The following is a 14,407-nucleotide window of genomic DNA, read 5'->3' as shown; positions in this document are numbered from 1 at the left end:
CTTTTGGTACAAGATAACATCATATTTGCCCTGCTGAATAATCTCAGGAGACAGAGGCAACTGCTCCATTCACAATATTGTCACTCTAAAGTCGATTTCCAGTGCGACTGATGCGAATTTCAGTGCGACTTTTTGGTGGCAACATTTCAAAATCTCTGCAACTTTAAGTCACACGGATATCAACGGGTGACACTGCAAACAATGCGATGTGATTTGTAGCTTCAAAACTCAAAACTGTAAATGGGCCCATAGGCAGATGCGAAACAAAGAACAGTTCAACAACAGTCAGGGGCAGAGGCAGCGGGATATAGTATGTGACACAACATATTTCAAATACTGCAGTTAGAAGCACTAGGAAAGCTGAGTTTAGCGGCCATAACTTTGAGATGTTTTAAGGTTAGTCTTGAAAAGGTTTAAAAGCTACCTGGGGCCTTTATTTTTTTTTATTCAATATAAAGAGGAACTAAACCATATCGTTATCATCCAAGGAAACTGCTATCTTAGGAGCCATTTGACCTTCAACTGCCATGGGCAACACAGTGGCTAGCACTTCCGCCCGACAGCACTGGGGTCATCGATTTGAATCCCCGCCTAGAGTTTGCATGTTATCCCTCTGCCCCTGCAAGTTTCCTCCCACATTCCAAACACGTTAGTAAGTTAATTGCCTCCTGTATGAATTGGCCCTAGTACATTTATTGATGCGAGTTAGGCATCTTTCACATGAATGAGCTGTTCAGGTCCGCCTGTCAGTTTTTTAGGCAGACCTAAACAGATGGACCTCTATGGAGAGTGGGATGTCAGCAGTGACATGTCCTCTGACATCCGACACGCTCTGATCTGAAAAAGTGGGACAGAGGAAAAACCTATCTTTCCATCCGTCATGGAATCGGATGATGAAGGACCCTGCGGTCCGTCCTCATCCGATCTCCCATAGGGGAGAAAGGCGCTCTGACAGGTCCATTCCTGCACAGTGTGCAGAGACGGACCTGTCATCTTCCTGCTCAGCGGGGGATCAACAGAGCGATCCCCATTGAGCAACCGCATGTCCACGGGGTGGATCAGCACGGATCCGCCCCGTGTGAAAGAGCCCTAAGGGACTTTAGTTGTATGCTCATTGAGGGCAGGGAATGATCTAAATGTGCAATTTATGTATAAGTGCTGCATAAAATGATGCCATATAAGCGCCTGCAATAAGATAAATGAATGATGCTGCACATGTGATCAGTTATGATATCAGTCATTTGATGGTTTGACAGTTTGGATGAGAGAACAATATGACAGTTGCTTTCCCAAAACACACAGAGAATGTAACTTATTTTAAACTTAAAATTGATGGGTTTATTTGTGCTGTACACTCCTTTCACACTGGAGGCATTAAAAAAAATGGCCGCCAATGCAACTAATAGGAATATCACATAGAAAATGGCTGGTGAGGCTCACAAGGGGAACCTGCTTTGCCCAGTCAAAATGGCCGCCGGACAGCGCCATGAGGTGACAGGAAGAAAAAAAATAAAAATCACAGAACAGTGCTGCCTGCATCCAGCAAGAACATCTCCACAGACACCTTTTGGGACCCACCAGACTGGAACCAGGACAAACGCTAGCCGCACAGAGCCCCCTACAGGCGAGAAACCCAGCGAACCCCACACACCCACCAACACACCCACGGGGGGGGGAAATGGACGTGGGAGAGAAGAGAAGGAGGCGAGGTGGCAAGTAGCGTCTTTGAGGCAATGGAGGAGCGGTGTATACAGTGCTCCTCCACCGCCCCTGCCCATTGAAATGAATATGTACTGCTACCAGAGCACCTGCAAAACGCTTTGGTAGCAGCGCTTTTCAGGCTCATTTAACCCTTTTTCGTCGGCTGCTAGCGAAGGTTAAAAGGCACCCCCCCAGCGGCCAAACAGCACGGCTAAAACTAGTGGCGCTTTACCGATGACGTAGCCCAATGTGAAAGAGCTCTTATTGCATTGTAAGAGGAGAAGCTTAAGTTCACCTTTTTTTTTAACCAGCAGATGGAATGAGAAAAACTGATTGCTTTGGAGAGATTTTTTTTTTTAAATTAGACTTATTGCAACTCTATAGGTTCTTGGTTAAGCCCCCCTTCACATCAGCACAATTTGAAATGCGATTTGACAGGTCAAATCGGAGCCTATTGCTTGCAATAGGAGCGTCCCAATCGGTGCAGTGAAAAAACGAAACGCATAGGGCGTGGCCATACGACGCACACTCTCTGCAATCAGCTGTAACAGCTGGCAGACGTGTTATACTGGCGTTGTCATTTTTACCTAAATGCGAGTAGGATTTTTTTAATATAATGAAAGTCTTTTTAAAAACAGGTCACACTATGGACATTCCTCTTTTCCATTGAGAGCCTAGTGACATTTCCCCAGCGGATGACAAACAAACCCCCCCAGGAAGTCTACAGACAGCGACACAGGCTCACACTGTGGAGGCTATCTCACCCCAGCAGGGGTAAGAAATCTGCTGAGGGCAATATCAATACTTGTCACACGCACCGAGAAGTTGCTGTATTAGTGAACACATACCTCCTGCACAGCCTGCTTCTACATTCTTTGGAACTTTTTTCTATTTAGCGTCTTTTTACAATATTATTATCGCATGTCTTTTGGTGATTTATGGACTGACTTTAACTTTCTTTTTAAAATCTGGTTTTTATTAGCACTTAAGTTTAAGACTTTCATAGTATGGTTGTAAAAATAATATACATACACTAATATTATATTTGTTTTTTTTTTTGTTTTTTTTCCCCAAATTAGGAGATCTGTTTTTACTGGGGTCACACTCTTTATTTCAATATTCACTCTATATTTTTTACCATTTACTAATAATATATTCTGTTCACTGTTTATTGTTGAAATATTTTGTGTTTTTACCCTCATAAGCAACACTATAATATTTGGTTATATCACTATATTTAAAAAGGTATAGCGCCGGTCTACCCTTTTCTTTTTTTCACTAGTTTATTTTCACTCACTTGGTGGTAATATTAGGTACAGGCAGCTCATACCATTAATACACCTGTTACACCATAGCACAATCTCTTCTTTTTATTTCCAATCGGTGCAGTGCCTCATAGATTTCCAAAAGTAGTTCCTGCACTACTTTTATTGACTTCATGGGTGATTTCAATAGATATCTGTGCATGAACCTATACTTAAAACACCATATGCATGGGCTGCTGTCTTTATAACCATTTTTTACCCATTACTGCAACAATGACAAACCATTCCAGTAAAAAGAAACATTCACCTAGCTCCAAGATGTCACAAGGAGAACAATGGCTGCATGTGCGTCCCAGCATAGATAAACTCCGCTCGAGCATGATGAGCTGCTTGTTTTGAGACAAACGGTGAATGTAAAAGTTGCAAGGATTAACAATATGGCTGAGGCATACAAGTTCCACATTGCCTGTAAAAAAGAAACACACTTGTTAAGAAACTAAGCTTTTCATATTGGAAAACTCCATTCAGAATGCAATCATCAACATTAACTGAGGTCAATGTAACGTGTAAACATTTACCTTTGTCTACACATTCTGAAAGCACTCAAATCACATCTTGAATGATTCTTTTATCCATTTCTTTCCTTAAAAACCCCTTCTCGCCGAGCGTACACAGATATGCAGCTGCAGGCCTCATCCTGCTACCGTTTTTAAGAGCGGGTGACCGGCTTTCCAAGGATAACAACTCATACGGCTAAAAGCCACTCGATTGTTATCCCGGAGGCGCGGGTGGGGCCTCCCGTCCCACCAGGAGACCCGATCAGCGATTTGCCACTTCTGGCAGCAAGAGACAAACTAGCTGAATGAAGACACGGAAGCGATGTCACTACGTCACGTCCGGTTTACTCGGCTGTCAATGGAGCGGGATTTAAAAAAAATATATACAGTGTTCAGAATTGCAGTTTTCGCCGATCTGAATACCTGGAAGTGCAAAGGAGGCATTAGATGTCTTTTAGGCCCCGATCCCTCCATAAAGAGTACTTGTCACCACCTATTACTGTCACAAGGAATGTTTATACCCCTTGTGACAGCATAAAAGTGATCACATTTTTTTAAACACAATTTAATATAAAAATAAGGGGAAAAAATAACTAACCTGATAACTGTAGAGAAAAAAAAATTAAATTAAAGCGTCGCCTATAGAGATTTTTGTGTATCAGTTTTTTGACATTCTTCACATTATACAAAACAATTGGGCTAACTTTACTGTTTCGTTTTTTTTTTTAATTCATGAAAGTGTCCTTTCCCCAAAAAGTTGCGTTTAAAACACCGCTGCACAAATGCCGTGCAACATAAAATATTGCAATGGCCATTTTATTCTCTGCTAAAAATATATATAATGTTTTGGAGTTCTAAGTAATTTTCTAGCAAAAAAATACAGATTTTATCCTGTAAACAACAAATGTCAGAAATAGGCTTAGTCATGAAAGTGTTAACTGTGCCCAGACTATAGAAATTTGTATTTTAAATATTCTCAACATCTGTGAAAAAGGTTCAAAACAAGCCACCCCTGACCTATCTAGATGCTTGTACTGTGAAATAATTCTCAAAGATCATAACAGACTACAAAGTAATGCAAAGTTTTCTCTGTTGAATATTATTTCTGCACAATACCTATAACTACTTTGTATATTAATGATGACTTGTTTTAAAGCGCTTCTATTGATTGTTCATAATATTTAAACGCTCTGGCATTCATAGTATGGGCAGAGGTTCATTATATGGCAAAACCTAGCCAGCGAAGGGGAAGGTCTATGGCACACACTTGAAAAACTAACCTTTAAAATTCATATAATCAGTGGAACAAAACACTGGGTTGGGTAATACACTCACTATACTCAACCGAGAAAATCAGTTTCCATTAGGACATGCTCCCACCACCAAAAATCAATTCTAGTAAATAGATTTCTTCAAAAAGAATTCTCTCACGAAATAGTCATTAAAGTGACGGCATATTTTCTCATGCAAAAAATGAGAAACTAGGCAAAATTGTAACACAATACACAGAATTGTCAGTACCGCCCAGGGGGCGGACCCTGTCCTAACAACCCTCCCTGCTGCCCCAGCAGCTTCAGTAAATCAACAAGCAGTACAACGTAGAGAAAAGGAGGGGTGGGTGCTGTCTCGGTTGGGGAATTACAGAGAAAAAGATTTTACGGTGAGTACAAAAATACTATTTTCTCTTATATTCACCGAACGACACAGCTCCTCTCTGTAACTAAATGGGAAGTCCCCAAGCAGTGCCAAATGAGGGGTGAGAAAAACAGCATAAAACAGTGTGGAAAAACACCACCATATAACCAGGTATCCTAAACCAGAGTGATCCCCAAGACGCAACCGTGCATTAAAAAAAACAGTAATGCGTTTTTATCGCAAAACAAGGCAAAAATCTTAATTGCATACATAGAATTGCAACTACACAGCCACCTGCAAAACTTTGCGGGCAAATCAGGCATCAGCCGATGCACTGACGTCTACCTTGTAGAACTTGGTGACCTGGTCGTCTGTCCATACGTTTACCATCTTACACACCTGAGCGACAGACGCTTGGTGTCGGAAAGCCAAAGACGTTCCTATTGCCCTTGTAGAGTGGGCCGTGACCGGAAAGGGGGGCACCTGCCCCTTCAAGGCGTAGGCTTGTACTACAATCTGTCTGATCCACCTGGAAATGGTGGCCGACGAGACCGCCATGCCTTTCTTTGGACCAGCCACCGAAACAAACAGTGAGTCTGACTTCCGAAAGGGAGCCGTGGCAGACAATTACACCTTCAGAGCCATAACCACATCAAGAGTGTGAAGGGCCACCTCCTTGGTGTGCTTCGGCTTAGGGCACAACGATGGTAACACAATGTCCTCATTGATATGAAAAGTGGAAACCGCCTTCGGTAGAAAAGACGGTTGCAGTCGCAACACCACCTTATCCCTGTGGATGACCAGATAAGGCGACTTGCATGACAAGGCCACCAATTCCGAAACCCTCCTGGCCGATGTGATGGCCACTAGGAAAGACCACTTTCTGGGAAAGAGTCAACAGGGGAATCTCCATGTTTTCAAGCAGCGGCTTTTGAAGTGCCGACAACACAAGGTTCAAATCCCATGGGGGTAACAGCGGGCGCACAGGAGGGACTACATGTTATACCCCCTGAACGAAGGTACTCCCTAATGAGCGAGACGGCAGGGGTCGTTGAAAAAAAAAGACAGCCAAGGCTGAAATTTAACCCTTAATGGTGCTTAACGCCAACTTCTGGTCAACTCCGTGCTGAAGAAACAGCAGGATCCTGGACATAGAAAAGGAGCGCGGATGCCATCCTTTCTCCTCACACATGGAGGTGTAGGCCTTCCAAGTACAATGGTATATCTTCCGTGAAGAAGATTTTCGCGCCCTCAACATTGTTGGAATCACCGAGTCCGACAGACCCCGGTTCCTCAGTACCTGGCTCTCAATAGCCATGCCGTTAAAGCCAGCGTTGGTAAAGCAGGGTTAAAGATTGTACCTTGAGATAGGAAGTCCTCTGGCAGTGGCAGTCACCAGGGAGCGACTGCCACAAGGGAGCATTTGCCACCAGACGCACAGGTCTGCGTACCAGGGCCGCTGAGGCCAATCTGGGGCAACCAGGATCACTGGAATCCCCTCGGCTTCCAATCTGCAAAGTAGACGTGGCAACAGTTTTAGAGGAGGAAAGGCGTAGATCAGCTGGTACTGATCCCACGGAGCCACTAGTACGTCTGCCCATGGATCTCTTGCCTTGGATACGAATCTTGGCACCTTCCGATTAAGACAGGAGGCCAACAGATCCACATCTGGCATGTCCCACTTCAGGCACAGCAGCCTGAATATCTTTGGATGCAATGGCCATTATCCTGGGTCCAGCCTCTGTCGACTCAGATAGTCCGCCTGACAATTTTCCACCCCCCGGATGTAAACGGCTGACAGGACCAGTACGTGTCGCGTTGCCCAGCGAAGTATGTGAGCGACCTCCATGTGTGGAGGCACAGCCTGATCGCTCTCCGCTCGAGCAGATTGATCGGCAACTTGGATTCTGCCGTCGACCAGAGGCCCTGAGCCGACTGAATCCCCATCACTCCATCCCAGCCAGATAGGCTGGCGTCCGTTGTGATCACAGTCCATTGGAGAGGTAGGAACGACTTTCCTGACCGAATCACCGGGGATCTAGTCCGTCGGACTGGCTCACCTGGATCGAGCGATCAAGGGATCACCGAGATTTGTCCCATTTCAACAAAATCTCCTTCTGCAAGACCCTGGTGTGGAACTGGGCATACAGTACGGCCTCCAAGGCGGCCACCATGAGTCCCAGGACTCGCATTGAAAAGCGAAGTGACGACCGCTCGTGATTCCAGTTGTTTTATCGCGGCTCTCAGGGTCTGCACCTTGTCTGAAGGGAGAAAGACTCTTGCTTCCTTGGAGACCAGCAACAAGCCTAGGTACTCCAGATGCTGGGTCGGTACAACAACCGACTTCTTTAGGTTTAACAGCCACTCAAATTCTTGCAAAGTCTGCATGGAGATCGAAACATCCCCCTCCAATTCTGAGGTGGAAGATGCTCTCAGGAGGACATCGTCTAGCTATCCCACGATTGCAATCCTGCGTTGTCGCAGCAATGCCAAAACTGGAGCCAATACCTTGGTAAAGACTCGGGGGGGGGGGGGGGGGTGGCTGATGCCAGGCCAAATGGTAGAGCCACAAACTGATAGTGGGCTTCCCCAACTGCAGAGCGCAGAAACTTTTGATGTCGCAGACATATGGGTATGTGCAGGTACGCATCCTGTATGTCCAAGGACGCCAGGGAGTCCCCTTGATGGAGTGCAGCGACTACTGAGCAAACTGATTCCATCTTGAACCAGTGACAAAGTTACAAAGTGATTGAGGGCTTTTAAGTCCAAGATTGGACGTACTCCTTCCTTCTTGAGAACCACTAACAGATTTGAGTAGAATCTCTGGAAGCGTTCCGATTCCGGAAATGGTACAACCACCCCTCGACTCAGCAAATCCCTTACCGCCCCCAACAGGGCCTCCCGGCGAACTGGGGACACGGGTATGCTGGAGGGTAAGAATCTGTTTGGTGGCCAAGAGAGAAACTATCTTGTAGCCTGTAGAAATCAGATCTCAGACCCATTGGTCGGATAAGCGGGAGGACCACCGAGCTGCAAACTCCCAAAGGCAAACCTTCATGTGGTAGCACTTTTTGTCGATGGCGTGCTAGGATTGCGATGCCAGGGATGCTTTTATCCGTCCGTGGCCGTCCTGTCAGGCTGGGGACGCTTCGCCAAAGTCCCGGTCAGACGAAAAAGCTGTTTGTGAGTGGAAAAAGAGGGCCCTTACCTACGGCGTGGCTCCTTAGACTTCCTGGCTTGCGGGAGTAGGGTACTCTTACCACCGGTGGCATTTTTTATAATGTCATCCAATGAGGCTCCAAAGAGCCAGTCACCAAGGAAGGGAAGATCCGTCAGGGCTTTTTTGGATGCCTGGTCAGTAGACCAGCATTTTAGCCAAATCAGGCGCCTCAGCACCACGGCTGACACTGAAGCCCTGGATAACATAGGGAGAGTATCCAGGGTCGCGTCACAGACGTACTTAAGGCCTTGCACTAGTTGGTCTGCCAGTTCCACGCAGACAGGGGAGGCCTGTTGCTCTCCCAATTAGCAGTGCAAAAGTTTTGCCCACTCAGTCAGTGTCTGCGACACCAGTGCGGATGCCAGTACAGGTCCCACGGCTGGCACCACAACCGTAAAAAAGGAACGAGCCACAGCCTCGGCCTTCCTGTCTGTGGGATCCTTGAATGCAGGAGTCTCCTCAACCGGGATCGTGGTTCATTTAACCTGGATACTGGGGGGTCCACGACCAGAGGAGCCGACCACTTTTTGAGAAGGCTTTCCTCAAAGGGGTAACGCACCGCCATGTCTTTGGGGACCGAAAAGGTCCTTTGCAGCCGATCCCATTCCCTGTAGATGAACTTGTCAAAATAAGTCAAATACAGGGAACACCTTAGGTGAACGTGCTGGCTTCAGGGTATCACACACAGCTGTGATAAGAGCTCCAACCAGCGCTTTGTCGCGCCCGGACCCGGACGGGGCATGATCCTCACTGTCCGACCGGTCCTTGTCAGCCTCGTCTGCCGCAGCAGGGCCTGAGTCTGCATCAGAGCTCTCCCCAGAGGAGGGGGGCAGAGGCCTTTTTAGCGCAACTTTCCTTCATCGCACCGCCTCTATTTTAGCAACAAATGCGTTGAGGATAGCCGTCCGTGTGTCCATGGGCACAGCGCCATCAGCAGGTGACCCGGTTGCAATAGCCTGGTTTTCGAGGGAAGAAATACCAGTTTCTAAAGCCATGCTGACCCTACCCTGTCTGCAACCTGAAAGAGGACTTAGGACAGTGAAGGTCCCACCCTCCTGCTGCTGCTGGCCCGGGGGGGGGGGGGGCTCCTAGAACCAGACTCCCCACCCTGAGGTGTTCTGTGTCGGTTACTAGACTTGCCTGTAGTCCCCAGGAGGCTACCCATGTGCAGAGTGAAGAAGCTGTGTCGGCAGCAGCAGCAGAGAAGAGTGGTGAAACGGTCTGCAGAGCTTGCATCAGCATTCAGGGAATGGCTGCCCAGCATCCTGTATACACAGGAAGCAGCATGTAATAGCACATGGCATGCTGCCACTAGAGAGCTGTGGTGAAAAAAACGCTCAGGCTTCAGGAAAATGGCCACCAATTATCTAAATAGGGAAAACCTACAGAAAAATGGCAGCTGGAGCTCACAAGGGGAACCTGCTCTGCCCCTACCTAAAAAGCACCAATGCGGTGAAAGGAACAGTGTTGCCTCAAACTCAGTGAAATATCTCCACCTTTTGGGACCCCCCCACACCGGAACCAGGACCATAGCTAACCGCACAGACCCCATACAGGTGAGAGACCCAGCGATCCCCTATACACATACCGCACAGCAGACACATGCAGCAGCATGGGTGGAAAGAAGGGATGATAGGGACGTGAGAGAGAAGAGAAGGAAGTGAGGTGGCCCCCGAATCGACCACCCAGGGAATGCCCAGCTGCTCACCCCACCGAAGCAGGGAGAGCCATACTTACCAGTTCTGAAGAGCTGGGAGACATTCCACCACAGACCCACTCCCGCGCAGTTACAGGGTGGCTGCTGGCCTCGGTATACTGTGATCCAGACATCAGCAGCCAGGTCATATGTATACCCCGGAGCATTGAAGCTCACCGACCACCTCTGGAGCTGAGGTATGTCGTGGCCTGCCGACCCGTAGCTGAGACGTGCACACGCTCGATGACCGGACGGGGGGACTACAAGGATAACTTAACCAGCCTGTCACCCAGCCGGCAGTTGATAGAAGATCCCAGGATCATTCATCTTGCGCAAAAGCATAAGACCTGCATCAAAAAAATGGACCGAAGGGCCTGCAGAGTTCCTAGGTCATTATTCACTAGGCAAAATAAAACTGAAGCTGCTGGGGCAGCAGGGAGGGTTATCAGCACAGGGTCCGCCCCCTGGGTGGTACTGACAATTCTGTGTATTGTGTTACAGTTTTACCTAGTTTCTCCTAGTGGCAGGCTAACAAACCCATTTAGTTACAGAGAGGAGCTGTGTCATTCGGTGAATATAAAAATATACTTAAGTATGGGTTTCTTTTCATTTCAAAATCATACTTGCCTTGGTAGATTCTGCATCTATCCGCCTGCGCCTCTAACACCCTTGATCGTTCAGTGAGTGGGAAGGGGCAGAACCGAGAGCTGTGAGAACTGGAGAGCTTGGCTGTGGAGGGGGGAGTGTGCATGCGTGTCAGGCTCTCAGCGGCTCACCTCTGAGCCGGGTGCCGGTCCAGGCATGAGGGTAGATAATGACTATATGGTCACGAACCTTCCCGAGCCTGGACCAGCTAGATGATGTCAGCTGACAGAAATCTTCAGCACGTTGTCTGCTTAAAATGGGTCACAGGTGTGCAGAATGAACTGCACTCCTGTGGTCCATAGGAGAATTACAGCCAAAAGTAGCTTTGGCTGTATGTCTCCATTAAAGTAGAATTTTACTGGAAAAAAAAAAAATCTAGACATTTCGCTCTTCCTCTGCAAATAATGAACTTTTTTTTGGATGGGGAAGCGGGTACCTAGTTTTAACAGGTACCCACCTCCCACTTCCGCTGAAATTGCCGCAGCTACAAAATTTGTGACTGCTGACTTAATGTTTTACAAAGTGAATCAAGACCTTTTTTAAGTCAAACTTACAAAAAGGGTACAGAGGGTGCTGAAATACCTGATTAATTCCAGAAAAGCTGTAATTTGAGGCATTGGCCACCCGGTCTCCAATCTACCTCAGCATTAGTCCTTTCCCTTACAGATAAGGTGGCCAAAGACAGAGCACTGATTTCAGACAATATAGATTCATTTTAAAACTGTCCATACATGGATCGAAATGTGATCCATGTATGGGTAACGTAGTTGTACAGAAGTTGTTGATCTACCAATGGGCTTCCGTACAACTGCCCTATAGTTTTTTGCCACTCGATCAGAGCCATCAGCTCTAGCCAGCAGTGCTGATTAGGGCTGCAACTAACGATTATTTTCATAATCGATTAGTTGGCTGATTGTTTCCATTAATCGGTTAATAACCTTAAAATAAAAAAAAGGTAATTTTGCTGCGATTTGCATTTTTACATATTTCTTTGGCCAATTTGTTGTTGGGCAGATTAAAAACACAAATTGCTGCAAAAACGCTTTATTACATGCTTTTCTGCAGCTTCTCCATTGAAGTATATTGAACCAAAAAAACCAAATAGCATCGTTTCGCGGTAAAATACGCAAGCAGCTGAAAAAATCATGGATGTGAACGTGTCCCATAGGAAACCATGTAAATGAACTGTAGCGTGTTTCTGCAAAAAGCACCAAAAAAAACAGGTGTGACCCAGGCCTGAGATGTTTATTAATATAATGGGGTTAAAAAACTAAAATTAGTACAAAAAGAGCAAATAATTGATACTGTAAGGGGTTAATTTTTTTACTATAGGACAGTGAAATTAATATTTACAGCAGCGGTTTGCTCTTTTTGTACTATAAAGGGCTCATTTTAGTTTTTTTTAACCCCATTAGGTTACTGGCCGATTAATCGATTATGAAAATAGTAATCGATTAATTTCTCAATCGATTAGTTGTCGATTAATCGATTAGTTGTTTCGGCCCTAGTGCTGATCAGTGTATTCTAATGGCAAGAAAGTCTCCCTGTTCGGTTACAAAAGGCACAGCGTAAGGATTCCCCCATCCACCTAGAGCGCGTGGATGGGAAAATCAAGTATCCCCCCCCCCCCCGTTCAAGCTGCTGGTTGAATGGAAAAACAAATCATCTATGGGTCGATTATAATAAGAGGAAGAATAAGCGCAAGGGTGAATATGCATTATTAAAAAGGAAACAAAATACTTGCCGTAATCACCTTTCTTCTGAGAAAAAGGAGGACTGTAAACCATCTTCCTCTCACTCTTTTTCAATTTCTTTGTTTTACAGCTGTACAGCTCTGCATTTGGAACTTCAAAATTAAGTATACAAGTTAAAGCAATATGCAATTATTTTTCTTTTAATTCAATGTTGAGCAAACAATTAAACACAACTATACACAGAATACATAGTAAACAGAATTCAAAGTGAATCTCCCCACAATGACTATGTAGAATAACATGGCTTTAAAGTGGTTGTAAACCCTTACAATCCACTTTTTGCTACAGGTAAGCATATAATAAGGGTTTCCTATAGCTTTCACGGATAGCTCCTAAACCTGCACAGATTAGGAGAGATCTTGTATCTGCATGTGCCAACGCCATCGGCACATGTGACTAAGGCAGTATGCAAAATATCGCCGACCGATGCGGTGTACGGGCAAGACAAAGTGGGTTTACAACCACGATAAAGATTCACAGCTACTTAAAACAGAAGAGAGACAGAAAATCAATTTCAAACAAGCATATTTCTAACAGTTATAAACTTGCTTTTAGCTTCTGACTGCCTGGCAGTGATCATTATGTGTCAAACAGCTATAATTTTTACTGATGTTTTCACAAGCGTTTTCTTTTTTGCTCCAGAGAAGGCTTACTGCCATGGTTGATGTTATCTCCTATATACTGCAGTATTCTATATACTGTAGCTCTTCAACGTTGTACTTACTGGTGAACAAACTGAGCATTTGTGTGGCATAAATGCATGATTTATTTTTAACTTGTAAAGGGCATCAACCAGTTAACAAATAGACATGGGCTCAGGCATGTTCAGGATCCTAGTCCCCCAACCCAGCTACCTGATCCTGCCAGGAAGCCAACATTAAACACCACTAATCACAGGTACTGAGGCATTTTCCTGATCAATGCTTGTAAGTAGCGGTGTGCAGTGTTGGCTTCCTGGCCGGATCGGGAAGGTGGGCTGGGACTAGGATCCCGACACGCCTGGGCCCATCTCTACTAATACATACATTGTCATATTCCCTTTACAACACAACAGCTGCTTTTGATGAATATCATACAAATGATTTAAAAAATAAGACAACGCAGTACAGAGAGATCAATCATAAAAAGGTGTAGGATTTGTGTATCTCAATGGACTCAAAGAAAATGATTTTATGGAGAGTACAAACAATCCCATTTTCTCTCATCCATTCAAGGACACACAAAGTCATTCACTTTCTGGACATCTGAGAGCAGCAAAACTGAACAATAAGCTAAAAAGATTTTAAAGTGAGAAAGAAAAAACTAACTGGAGACTGCCTGCAGCTCAAAAGCTGTCTAAAGGACTACATGCCTGAAGCTGTGGCCACAAGCTCCCAGTAGAAGGGGGAACGATTGATAACACAGCATAGGGTTCCAATGTCTGATACAGGCGAATCAAGAAAAACGCATGCCTAGAGGTATGTCTTCACATGGAAAGCAAAGAAATGACACATATGACCCTAACCTTGGAGATCAGGCAACTGTGTTCCCAGGTGAGGTAGGGGGGCCAGTGTGGTCAATGATTCAGCGCATAACAGGGCCCCCTCTTTTTTTGCACAAAAGATCAGTTCAGGATAGAAGGCAGATATGAGTCTCAGGACTACCTTATCTCTGTTAGAGTAGAAAGGATTCTTTACAAGAAAAGGCTGCCAACTCAAACACACCTGACAGGTAATGGCCATCTTGTCGGTGATCTCCTCTAAAGGGGATATTCCATATTTATGGAAAGAGGGTTTTGAAGAACTAAATTGTGCCAGATTGAAGTCTCAGGGGCAAACCGGGGGTCAAAATGGGGGAATCAACATGGCCCGCAACTTGTACAAAAGGTCTTAACAAAAGTGTGAATGGATAAGGCAGACATCTGTTCCTTTATAGTACTAAAAGCCAGATGTTGG

The 14,407-nt window shown here is 45.5% G+C and overlaps 1 protein-coding gene across 3 annotated transcripts in view; it reads right to left on the bottom strand.

Annotated features, from left to right (window-relative positions):
* RNF17 (ring finger protein 17) overlaps nt 1-14,407 on the bottom strand; it is an 881,806-nt gene that overhangs the window by 596,064 nt on the left and 271,335 nt on the right. For all 3 annotated transcript variants that reach the window (XM_077483977.1, XM_077483979.1, XM_077483978.1), the window contains exons 12-13: nt 12,473-12,565; nt 3,274-3,432 (exon numbers count right to left, since the gene is read on the bottom strand). In XM_077483977.1, the coding sequence (XP_077340103.1) occupies nt 3,274-3,432; nt 12,473-12,565 (252 nt within the window). The remainder of the gene's footprint in view (nt 1-3,273; nt 3,433-12,472; nt 12,566-14,407) is intronic.

Source organism: Lithobates pipiens, unplaced genomic scaffold, assembly GCF_037356315.1.
Source record: "Lithobates pipiens isolate NorthernLeopardFrog02 unplaced genomic scaffold, aLitPip1_a1.2 Scaffold_16, whole genome shotgun sequence".
Lineage (NCBI taxonomy): Eukaryota > Metazoa > Chordata > Amphibia > Anura > Ranidae > Lithobates > Lithobates pipiens.
The sequence above is the reverse complement of the archived record's forward strand: the minus strand, read 5'-3'. Positions and strand labels throughout refer to the sequence as shown.